General features: G+C 34.1%; 1 protein-coding gene and 1 long non-coding RNA gene across 2 annotated transcripts in view; one reads left to right on the top strand and one right to left on the bottom strand.

The window, feature by feature from the left end:
* AIM2 (absent in melanoma 2) overlaps positions 1-13,096 on the bottom strand; it is a 62,806-nt gene that overhangs the window by 23,465 nt on the left and 26,245 nt on the right. The window contains exon 2 of the mRNA XM_012548018.3: positions 9,300-9,574. Within this exon, the coding sequence (XP_012403472.1) occupies positions 9,300-9,574 (275 nt within the window). The remainder of the gene's footprint in view (positions 1-9,299; positions 9,575-13,096) is intronic.
* Positions 1-13,096, top strand: part of LOC116423355 — a 73,647-nt gene that overhangs the window by 52,325 nt on the left and 8,226 nt on the right. The window lies entirely within an intron of this gene.

The raw sequence follows: 13,096 nt of genomic DNA, 5'->3' as shown, positions 1-13,096 counted from the left end.
TCTTCTTAGTTTTCTTAATTTCTCTTTTAAAATTTAGATGCTACACCATTTGGTGCATATATTTTTAATTTTATGTTGGTTCATTTCTATGCTCCCTTTAGCAAGATTAGTCCCTTCCTTATCTCTTTTAATTAGATCTATTTTGTTTTGCTTGATCTGAGATCAGGATGGCTACTCTGCTTTTGATTTCACCTGAAGCATAGTAGTTTTCCCTTTTACCTTTCTCTGTATTTTATCTCCCTGCTTCAGGTATGTTTTCCTGAAACAACATATTATAGGATTCTGGCTTTTTTATTCATTCTCTAACTGCTTCCTCTTTATGGGGGTTTCCCCATTCCATTTAGGTTTGACCAATTCTTATTACTTGCCATTTTAAACCCCTTTTTCTTTTTCCCTTCCTCCCTCCATCCCTCCCAATTTAAACTTATGAGCACTGCTTGTTTCTCACAGCCCTCCCTTTTTAGTATTCCTCCCTCCACCTTAGAGTTCCTCCCCCTATCTTACTCCTTTTCTTCACAATTTCTGTATTCCCTTCAGCTTAGCTTATTCGTTCCCTTTTCACTTTTCTCTTCCACTTTTCAATGAGGTGGGAGAAGTTTCACCATAAATTAAATGTGTCTAAAATTTTTCTCTTTAAGCCAATTCAGGCATTTATCCTTTCCCTGATAAGGGTTTTCCTTTGCCCTTTGGGATGTGGTACCTCCACTTTCCCCTTTTTGTGGTACAATTTCCTTTCCACTTCTAATTTCTAGAACAATTAATGTATCCTTTATATATCTTTTAGAAAAAGTTCCCAAGATTTCTTTTTCTTTTGGTTTCTCTTAGTTTATATTTGTAGAACAAACTTTTTGTTAACTTCTGTTTTCATCAAAATAGGTGCAATTCACATTTTTGTTGAATTCCATCTTCTTCCCTGAAAAAAATGCTCATTTGGCTGGGTAAGTTATTTTTGGCTGCATACCAAGTTCCTTAGCCTTCAGATATCATATTCAGGCCCCTTTGATCCTTTAATGTGGACACTGCTAGATCCTGGGTAATTCTTATTGTGGCTCCCTCTTATTTGAATTGATTTTTCTAGCCACTTGCAGTTTTTTTCCTTTGTCTGATGTTCTGGCATTTTGGCCACTATATTTCTTGGTGTTTTGATTTTGGATCCTTTGTGGGTGATCAATGAATTCTTTCAATGTTTATTTTACCCTCTTTTCTATGACTTCTGGGGTCCTCTTTGATAATTTTTCTGGAAAATTGTAGGTTCTTTTTTTCATTTTTTTCAGGGGTAATAATTCTCTGATTGTCTCTCCTAGATCTATTTTTCCAGGTCTGCTGTTTTCCCAAGAAGGTTTTGACATTTTCCATTGTTTCATTTTTTTGGTTTTGTTGACTGATTCTTTTCTCTTTGGGTCATTCAATTTTTTTTATTCTGATTTTCAATAAGGTATTTTTCTTCATTCACTTTTTAAATATATTTTTCTAATTTTCCAATTGAGTTTTAAGTGGTTTTTTTTTGGTTTATTTTTCCATTTGGCCAATTTTATTTTTTAGAGAGCTATTTTCTTTTTCCAGTTCACTAATTCTATTTTTCAAGGATTTGATTTTTTATCCATTCTGTCTTTAAATGGGTGGGATGACTTATCCAGACTCTCTTTCCAAGTCTCCCTTTCCTTTTCCCATTTTTCTTCTAGCTCTCTTGTAAGAGCCTTTTTAATTTCTTCTATGAGAGTCATCTGTATTGAGGACCAGATGATCTCCTCCTTTGGGGATTCATCTGGAGACAGTGTGTTTTTAGTCTCCTCAGGGTTTAAAGTCTGCTCTCTTTCCATATAGAAACTATCAATGGTTAAGGTCCATTTAAATTTTTGCACATTTTGTCAGAGAAAAATCAAAGAAGACAAACTAGCAAAAAAAACAAAACCAAAACCAAATGGAATCTGCTTTTTTTTGGGGGGGTGTGACTGGGTGGTGTTACCAAGCTTCCTCTACAGACTGTGGGGGGTGGGGAGTGAGGGGGAGCAGCAGCAAGGCACTAGCAGGACAGCAATAGCTGTGCTGCGTTTGCCCTCTGAGATTCTGAGAACATGCTGAGACATTGGGGTGGGGGTGGGGGTGGCCAGGGCCTGAGAGACCCTAGGTGTTCGGGGTTGTATTCTTCACCCCTTGTGTTTTTAGCTTCTCTGCTTGTCTAGTGGCTTGCTGCCAGGGCAAAGTATCCAATACTGTAGTAAAGCTCTCCCCAAAGAGAAGGCTGAGTTCACCCCCACCCCGCTCTAGTCTGCTCAGCTGATTGCTGCCTGCTGTGCTCTTGCTGCCACTACCTGCCCTCAGCCTGCACCTGATCTAAAACCAGACCCACCCTTGAGCAAAAACAGACCTTTCCTGGAGAATTTCAAGGATGTCTTTTCTTGGTAATTATTTGAGGGTTTTTTTTTCAGTGAAGCACTAATTCTGAGGCTTGTCATGAATCAAATTCTGAGAGAAAACTAAGCAAATGTGTCCCTCCTCTCCGCCATCTTGGCCAGAAGTCTGAGTTAGAACATTTTTATATGACTATAGAGATCTTAGATTATTTAACCTGAAAAGAATTTGTTCTTATCCTCTATCAGTTGAGGAATGGCTCTTATGTCCATAAAGTTGACTCTGTTTCCTTAGATATTTGAGAAATGAAGCTATTAGAGAAACTTTATCAGAGAAATTTTTCACAATAATGATTGCTTTGCATTTTTCTGCATCCTATTTTCACCTTTTCTTTCACTCTAGTTCATTCTCAAAAATGTTTTGCCTATGATTTTTACCTCCTCCAATCTTCCCTCCTTTCTTTCAGCACTTCCCTACACACTCACACCTTTTATCATTTTCTTTCTTTCCCTTCTACTTTCCCAACTAAGTGTGTATGTTATTCTCTCTTGAGCCAATTTCAATGAAGGTTCATGTGCTCTTTTCTATCTCCCTATCTTCCCCTCCACTGTAAAAACTCTTTTGCTTTTCTCTTATATCACAAAATTTAGCATATTCTACTCCTTTTCTCCTCCTACTCCATTCCTCTTTCTTATCTCTTAATTTTATTTTATTTTTAAGATAACCATCCTATCTTATTCAACTCACCCATTCTTTCTGGTTATGTATATGTCTTCTGACTTATCCTAATAATGAAATTTTTTTTAGGAGTTACAAGTATCATTTTCTCATTTTCACATGTAAGAATATAAACAGTTAACCTTATTGAATTACTTACAATTTCTCTTTCTTGTTTACTACTCTATGCTTCTCTTGAGTCTTGTATTGGAAAATAAATTTTCTATTCAGCACTGATCTTTTTTTTTTTTTTTTTAATTAGGAATGCTTGAGAATCTTCTATTTTATTGAACATCCTCTTCCCCCTCCCCCTAGGCAATTAGATTATATTCAGTTGTACTGGGTAAGTGATTCTTGGTTGTAATCATAACTTGTTTGCCATCTGGAATATTATATTTCAAGCCCTCCAGTTATTTAATGTAGACACTGCTAAATTTTGTGTTATCCTATGGCTCCATGATATTTGAATTACTTCTTATTGGCTGCTTGAAATAATTTCTCCTTGATCTGGAAGTTCTGGAATTTGGCCCTAATATTTCTAGGAGTTTTCTTTCAGGAAGTTATAGGTAGATCCCTTCCACTTCTGTAGCTTTACCCTGTAGTTCCAGAATATCAGAATATCAAGTTTTTCTTTGTAATTTTTTGAACTATGATGTCTAGACTTTTTTTTTAAATCATTGCTTTCAGGTAGTCTAATAATTCTTACTTTATGTCTTCTGGGTCTATTTTCCAGGTCAATTATGTTTTCCAGTGAGATATTTTGCATTTTATTCTATTTTTTATTGTTTTGGTTTTGTTTTATGATTTCTTGATATGTATCATAAAATTATTAGCTTCTATTTGCCCATTTTTAATTTTTAAGGAATTACTTTCCTTGGTGCTTTTGTGTCTCTTTTTCCATTTGACCAATTCTGCTTTTCAAGACTTGTTTTTCCTCATTGGATTTTTGTGCTTTTTTATTATTTGCCCTATTCTGTTCTTAAAGTGGTGTTTTCTTCAGTGTTTTTGTATCTTTTTTTAACCGAACTCTCTATTATTTTTTCATGATTTTTTTGCATCACTTTCATTTCTCTTCTTATTTTTTTCTCTATCTTTCTTACCTGATTTTAAAAATTCTTTTTGAGCTCTTCTATGGCCTAAGACCTGTGGTGTTATTCTAGTTTTTTAAAATATATGATCGTTCTCTGTGGGAGCAGGTTTCTTGGAGAGGTTTTCTGGAGACAGCCTTATTTTCAGTTCAGAGTAATAATCACTCCAAATGCAGCCAGTAGTTAAAATCCAATCTTTTATTGTCTCTTCCAAAATAGCCCGGTTAGTTTTCTTAGAGTTCTATCTCTCTGCTTGGTTCCAAGACCTCTTGCAGCTTGTCTTTTTGCTCTTCCAGCTTCTGCCTCTAGCTCAACTCCAACTCCTGGCAATGTTCCGAACTGACTGACTACCTGAAGCTCTAAGAGCTTCTTATATATGATCTCTTAAAGGTGAGAACACAAAGATTGACTCCTCCTCTGAGAGAGTGGGATTGTGGGTTTCTGACTTGTAAATCTCCCAAACTTGTGAACTCCAATGTGTGAGCCAATGTGTCAACTCTCAAAGGTACAAACACAAGCATTGTTTCTATCACTACTAGTGACTTAACACCTTGTAAGGATTTGCTCTAATGTGTGAACCAATAAGCATTGTATCAATTCCATTGAGTTAAGACTAGGATTCTAAGAAAGACCACTTTACATTTTTCTTTTAGCTTTTGGATGTAGGAATTTTAACTTTGTTGTTGTTGTTGTTTTGAGTTTCTGATTTGATCTTTCCTCTCACCATAGTAACTTTCTAAAGTTAAAATATTTTTCTTCTATTTGCTTATTTTTCCACTCTTAAATTTAACACTATGCTAAAGTGAGACTCTGTTTCCTCAGTGTAGGGAAAATTGTTTTAAGCTTATGGTTTTTAATTTTGTTCTTTGGGGATTTTGTGCAGCTGTTTTTAGAGATGATACTGTGGACCTATAAGTTTTAAATTTTCAGTTTTTCTAAGTTGTATGATCTAGGGAGAGATGTGTTCACTACTCTACTGGCCTGTGCTCAGGTCTATGAGCAAAAACATGGACATTTTTTCTGCTTTAGAATTCACAGGGGAAAGAGGTCCCAGCTTTCTTGCAGTCACAAGCTCTAGTATACTAATGCCCCTTCACTCCAGGACTGATATTCGGAATTTGATCCAGATCCAAGAATGGGCAATGCAAGTTTCCTCCCTTGATCTTGCAAAGGGATCCTGGTGATTTTCTTCAAACAATTGTCTAACTCCCTTATCATCTGTGGGCTAAAAAGTTTGGAAACTGTCACTGTAGCTATTGATTTAGTCATCCATATGATCTGCTGCTAGTTAGGATGCAGTCTGCATGAACCATGTTCCATTCTCACATGGGTGCAACAGACCTTTCTTGCTGACCTTCTAAGTAGTTTGTGATTAGAAACTTGTTTGACTTCATCCTTTTGTAAGTTCTGCCATCCCAGAATTTGTTTTGAGGCATTATTTAAAGTTCTTTGCAGAAGTTTTGGGGAGAGCTCAGACAAGTCATTATGTTTTCTTCATCAGTTTGTCTTTCCCTCCACCTTACACTCCAGTGTTTTAGGGGGAAAAGAAGGAGCTATAATTCTTAGACTCTAGATAAGTAGAATTATCTTCCTAGGTCAGAACAGTGGTTCATTTAGTCCAGGATTTGTCTGTGGCAGTATAAATAATGACATTTTGTAGTTTTCCTCCATAATGCCAGCTAATTTTTCTTAAGCCATGTATAGCTAGGTGGTGCTGTGGATAGAATTCTGAACCTAGTCAGAAGGATCTGAATTCAGTTCCTGCCTCAGATATTTATTTACTTACTATACAATTCTGGGAAAGTCTTCATAACCTCAGTTTTCTTATTTGTAAAATAGTTATAATAATAATAATACATATCTTTCTGGGTTGTGAAGATCAAGGACAATATATGTAACGTGATTTACTAAAGCAATATATAAATGTTAGTTATAATTATTTTTGATGATGACCAGTTCTGATGGATCAGGCCATCCTCAGCAACGAGATCAACCAAATCATTTCTAATGGAGCAGTAATGAACTGAACTAGCTATGCCCAGAAAAAGAACTCTGGGAGATGACTAAAAACCATTACATTGAATTCCCAATCCATATATTTATGCACACATGCATTTTTTATTTCCTTCACAAGCTAATTGTACAATAATTCAGAGTCTGATTCTTTTTGTACAGCAAAATAATGTTTTGGTCATGTATACTTATTATGTATCTAAGTTATATTTTAATATATTTAACATTTACTGGTCATCCTGCCATCTAGGGGAGGGGGTGGGGGGGTAAGAGGTGAAAAATTGGAACAAGAGGTTTGGCAATTGTTAATGCTGTAAAGTTACCCATGTATATATCCTGTAAATAAAAGGCTATTAAATTTAAAAAAAATATTTTATGAAAGAATACTGAATTTGGAGTCAGAGGGTCTTTATTCTTACCCTGGCTCTGCTATTTACTACTATGGAATTTTGGGCAGATCATGTTCTCTCTCTGGGTTTCTTTCTTTTTAAAATTGTTTATTGTTTTCATCTGTAAAATAAGTAGATTGACTAGATGATTTCTAAGGCTGTTTTAAATCTTAATTCCAGGGTACAAATCACCCATGTTTTCCTTAATGGCATAATAGGGATCTGTCATCCATTAATTAAACCTATTCAAATGAGTCATAGGTTTTTTGCCTTTTATAAAAGTGAAAATTCCTTTGATTTGTTATTTAGTGAATTATTTCAACTTTAAGCTTGGTCTATTACTTAGGATTTAGAGAACAAGTCTATAATTACCTTATCTACACTATTATTTCATAATCTTTGATCATATCTTTCAAATTTCCTCAATTGAGATTGAGGAGCCTTGATTTATTTTAGTCTATATCAAGCATATAGACTCACTTGATCATTTCTATTATACCTAAGATAATTTATAGTGCTAAGAAAACCATGAAAAAAACTTAATAAAGTATGGGTATTTAGGTGGCGCAATAGATAAAATATCAGGCATGGAGTAAAAAAGACGTGAATGCAAATCCAATATCAGACTTATTTGCTGTGTGACCCTGGGCAAGTTACTTTTGCTTCATTTTCTCATCTGTAAAGTGAACTAGAGAAGGAAATGGCAAACCATTCTTAGCCAAGTGTCTTAGCCAAGAAAACCCCAAATGGGGCCACAAAGAGTCAGAGACAGCTGAAAACAACTGAACAACAAAATGGACAGAAAATTGTATTGAGTCTAGAGACTCTATGATGTTAACCAAGCAATCTTTATTTAATAATTGAGGGAATTTGGCTCAATCTTTAAGGTCTCTTATAGAGATGATTTTGTCACCTCTATAAGGATCTCTAGTCTGGCTATGTTTTGTGAGATTTGGTAACCAAAACAATATGCAGTCTTGTGATAGCATGACCTTATTGAAGGAGACTATCTGTTTAGTGATATCAGGGAAGACTCAGATGAAAAGAAAGGGAACTTCAATTTCCAAGATTTAGTGATAGAAATTCATTAAAAAAAATTATGCTAGAGATGGAATAGTAGTGACTGCATTGATATTGTAATCAATCAACATATTAAGTGACCTGCTCAAGGTAGAAGCTGGATTTGAACTTCTGATTCTAAATCCAGTATTCTATCTACTGCAACACCTCACTGCTTATCACAATGGCAGTTAATCAAGGAGGTCATGTGGGAGGAGGGTCATTACTTAGTTGACCACCCTTAAGATTTATCCATTTCCCACTTTTAGCTATATCTTGGATCAGATGCATTAGGAGTTACACTTCTTGACTGTTGAAGTCTTTCCCCTCAGATTTTTTTTGCTACTTAGAGTCTAAAGAATATATTACCTACTATTTGTCTACAATTTGCATTCATAGTCCAGTTTCTGGTAAGGATAATTTCCCACATTCATAGATCAGAGATAATACTCCTAGAAGGGTCTGGTACATGGATTAATGTGTTAGTTTTGGAATTAGGAAGAGCTCATTTCAAATCTTCCTCCCTATACTTCCTATCTATCTGACCCTTCATATGTTACTTAACTTTAATCAGCCTCAGTTTCTTCATCTATAAAATGGGGATAATAATAGCACCTATATGTAAAGTAGCAACTTTAAAGTGCTTTATAAATGCTAGTTATAATAATTCATTGAACATGTAGCCAAACACTATTTTAGATTATATATTACATTAACATAATTACATGTGTTATATATCACATAATAACCTATACATTATATAATATAATATATTAGCATATACTATAATATATACTATAATATATAATATGATAGTATCTATAATTGTGTGCTATAATTATTTAATGCAATCAAATACAACATATATGTATATATATATGCTATTATATAATATGTGATATCATGCACAATCATATTAATATCATTATCATCATTATCTTCATCATCATAATGGGACTAGAAGGAACTTAATGTGGGTTGTTTTTGAATTTGATGCATACTAGCACTATTTTGAGGTCTACATGGAACTTGGGAAAACCAGGATATCGTTTTATTAGAGTAAAGAGTGCATCAGTATTTTATTTCATTCCTAAGTGACTCTGCCTAATCTTGCCAATTCTTTTTTTTTTTTTTTTTTTTTTTTTGCCAGCACACTGTTATTGAATGAGTCAAAAAACTTGAACTTGAATCTACCACTGCTGTTCACTTGTAGTGCCACTTTAAGCAAGTCATTGTCTACCTACAGTCCTGTGGAGGCCAGACTAAGTAACTTCTAATATTTAATTCAGATCCAGCCCTCCAGAATATTTGGTTTTTCCTAGGTTTTGAGAAAAGTGTGCCAGACTCTCAGGATGTTCCCATCTCCCGGACTTCTGTGTGTAGTTACTGCCATCTTGTGGTCATGTGTGAGATCGTGACCCTTCTAGTGAGGATTTGGCAATTGCTGAGTGAGGCTTCAGAAAAGAAGAATCATAGAATACTGAAACGGAAAGAAACTTTAAAGAGTCATCAAGCACTGGTCTTACATTTTATAAATGAGGTGGAAATAACTCAATCATGATCTTAGTAAGTAACACAAAGGGGAATCAGAAGAAGATCTTCTGCCTTTCAGTTCAATATTCTTTCCACAGAACTATGCTGCCTCTTTGTTGGAAGAGCAGCGCTATTTGAGATGAATTACCTTGGGCTTTTTTTGCTTGAAGATTCTCAACAATTTCATTAAGATTCATTTTCTTAAATACGTTAGTGATATGCTTCAGAGCAGAGACAGCGCCAAACTTTGCTTTCATAGATTCAGCTATGTCAGTTCGATCGCCTTTTCCTTCCATCCTGATGATCAAACCTCTGTTCTTTAGATGGTATTTACATATTTTAAATTCTTCTTCATCCAGTTCTGTCAATGACTCTAGTAAAATTTCCCCCAATTTACTCATCATCTCATCAGTTGGATTCAGTCTGTAAAAGATCACAAAACATACAGAGTCATATGATCAAACTTTCTTATTTCCATTCAAACATCCCACAGGACTCCTTCTTTTACCCTCTCAGTTAAGGAGCCATCCTTATTAACATTATTATTAACATCATAATTCATGAAAAAAGACAACTTTCAGAGTACTCTCTCCCTCTCTCTTCATATCACTCAAATACCTTACATGCAATATCTTCTTTTAAGTCTCTGATAATGAGGTAGTACCTATCTTTGACAAGACCAATCCCTCTCCATGAAACCTTGATTCAATCCCCTCCTATAGTGTTTGGCAGATTGTTCTGCTGGACAATTTCCTCTCTCTCCTCCTCCTTTCTTTCCCTTCTTTTTGCTCTTGTCCCTTTTCTTCTCCTCTCTGTCTCTCTCTCTCTTCAATCTGTCCCCCTCCACAAGCTTTTTCATAAGTGTTTACAAGCACAATTATGTTTCCTCCAACCTTGAAAATTTACTTATTGTGAATGTCCTTTAAAGATCTGCTTGGAAGCTTTGTACCTTTCACTCTATATTACTTCATTTGATGAGATCATCAGATCTCATGGGTTAAATTATCATCTCTATAAAGACAATGCCTGGGTTTAGATATCCAGCCCCAGTCTTTCTACTCAGTTTCAATCTCATATCATCAGCTGCTTCTTGGACATCTTGGACTACATGTCTCTTAGGAATCTCAGATTCAACATGTCCAACAGAGAAATCTTTATCTTTATCCTAAATCCTTCCCTCGATCAAACTTTTTTATTACTATCAAGAGTATGCCATCTTCTTTATTACCCAAGTTTTCAACTTCAATGTTATTCTTAGTGGCTATATCTTACCCCATGTAAGTTGTTGGGCAGTTGTTGCCCAATCTTATTTAATTTTTCCTCATTTATTTATTTTTAATACACGTTGCTTTATGAATCATGTTGGGAGAGAACAATTAAAACAAAAGGGAAAAGCCATCGGAGAGAAAAAAACAGAAAAAAAGAAGTGAACATAGCATGCTTTAGATTGATTTATAATCACTCTTCACAGTCCTTTTTCTGGATGAAGAAGGAAATTTCTATCAAAGTCTGTTGGGATTTCTTTGGATCACTGAACTACTGAGAAGAACAAAAGTCTTTCATAGTTGATTATCACATATTCTTGTTATTACTGTGTACCATGTATTCCTTGTTCTCCTTGTTTCACTCAGCATCAGTTCATGTAAATCTTTCCAGGCCTTTCTAAAATCAGCTTGTTCATTTTTTTTCATATAACAATAATATTGCATTATCTTCATATATTTCTTAGCCATTCCCAAATTGATGGGCATCCACTCCTTTGTATATTGAGAGAGCATCCAGCTGTCTGTATATCTTGTATATAATCAATTATTTTTATGTTATTTTTCTCATTAGAAAGTGTGAACTCCTTGAGAGTAGGAATTCTTTTTTTTTTTAACTTTCTTTGTAGTGCCAACATTTAGCACAATGCTTGTTACACAGTAAGTACTTCATGAATGCTTGTTGATCAAAAAAAGAGAAACATGCAGAAATGGAATACAGAAAGGGAAAAAGATGTTACTAATAATCAGTTGAATGCAAAAGCCAAAGATTAAGATATTGTGAAAAGTGAAAGCAGCACAAAAAAGAAAATAAAAATTCAATATCTATCAAAATTTTAAATAAAGAGACTTAAGAAGTAAAGAGAGAACCTCAATGAAAAATGATAGATAATTTTTGGATGTCTATATGGTTGCAAGAATTCAAAAAACAAACAACAATTCAAGCTGGATTAAACAAAGACAGACTACACCCTGTTATTATAATGAATGACAGAATACAATGGAGGTGTCTGAAACTCTAGATACTGAGCAAAACTTGGAGGAAGAGGGGTTCATATTGGTTATGATTTATACTTTTTGACTTAAAAAGTAGAACACTAATTATTAGCAAAGCATTTTTCTAGTTTCCTTTCAGAATTAACTGATCCAATATTTCCTTTTAATTTTATTTTTACTCTAAACTTAAATCACCAAACTATTTTTTATACATAGAAGGGAAAAAAGGTTCTTTATGAAACCACAGATCTGTTTCTTACTACTTGATTTTTATTAAAACTTTTTTATTTTCAAAACATATGCATGGATAATTTTTCAATACTGAGCCTTGCAAAACCTTGTGTTCCATATTTTCTCCTCTTTCCCCCCTTCCCCGACGGCAAGTGATCCATATGTTAAACATGTTAAAATATATGTTAAATCCAATATATGTATACATATTATACAATTATCTTGCTCCACAAGAAAAATCAGATCAAAAAGGAAAAAAAAAACATGAGAAAGAAATTAAAATGCAAGCAAATAACAAAAAGAGTGAAAATGCTATGTTGTGATCCACAGTCAGTTCCCACAGCCTTCTCTCTAGGTATGGATGGCTGTCTTCATCACTGTTGAAAAGAGTCATGTCCATCAGAATTGTTCATCATACACTCTTGTTGTTACCATGTTTAATGATCTCTTGATTCTGCTCATTTCACTTAGTACCAGTTCATGTAAGTCTCTCCAGGACTCTGAAATCATCATACTGATTATTTTTTTATAAAACAATAATATTCCATAGAACTCATAAGCCTTAATTTTAGCCATTCTCCAATTGAAGGGAGTCCATTCAGTTTCCAGTTTATTACCACTATGAGAAGGGCTGTCACAAACATTTTTGCACATGTAAAATTTTCTCTCCTTTAAGATTTCTTTGGGATATAAGCCCAACAGAAACATTGCTGGGTCAAAGGACATGTAAAAATTGATAGTGCTTCTTTGGTCACAAATTCCTTTCTTCTCTACAGATCATACAACTTGATTTTTAACAGAGTATACAATAAATAGTGCACCTTACACCTAGTCATGATTGTCTGAAGAAATGATCATGTCTTTTGTAATGTCTTAAGGCATAATAATATTTTAATAATCCATATACCACAATTTGTTCAAGTACTTTCAAATTGTCTAAGAAGCAAAACATTCTCCTTATATTTTAATTCTTCTTTTCCTCCTCTCATATATATGCATTGAAAAGGAATAGAAAGCTATACATAATGGGCATGAAGTTTTATGTGCGATCATTTCAGTTTTGTTTTGTTTTTTTAATTCTACTATATTAGGGGAATGTTCATTGATGCCTCCTTCTGCATCTTGAATGCATTATTTCTCTCTTAATAAATGAAAGGACAGAAATTGATTGGAAAAAAAATTCCTTAAAATACAATTAGTCAAATTGGAAAAAAAAAAAGAATTCAGTGAAGAAAACAAGTCCTTAAAAATAGAATTGGCCAAGTAGAAAATGAGGTACAAAAACTAACTTAAGAAAATAATTATTTAAAATTTAGAAGTTAAAGCTAATGACTCTTAGTCATGTCTTATTAAATGGGTAGCATGCTTCATCAACAATCTTTTAGTATTGTGGTTGGCCAATGTACTGATCTGAAATCCTGTGTTTTTTTTTTCCCAAAGTCATTTGTCTTTATGT

This window comes from Sarcophilus harrisii, chromosome 4 (genome assembly GCF_902635505.1).
Source record: "Sarcophilus harrisii chromosome 4, mSarHar1.11, whole genome shotgun sequence".
In the NCBI taxonomy this organism is placed as follows: domain Eukaryota; kingdom Metazoa; phylum Chordata; class Mammalia; order Dasyuromorphia; family Dasyuridae; genus Sarcophilus; species Sarcophilus harrisii.
The sequence above is the reverse complement of the archived record's forward strand: the minus strand, read 5'-3'. Positions and strand labels throughout refer to the sequence as shown.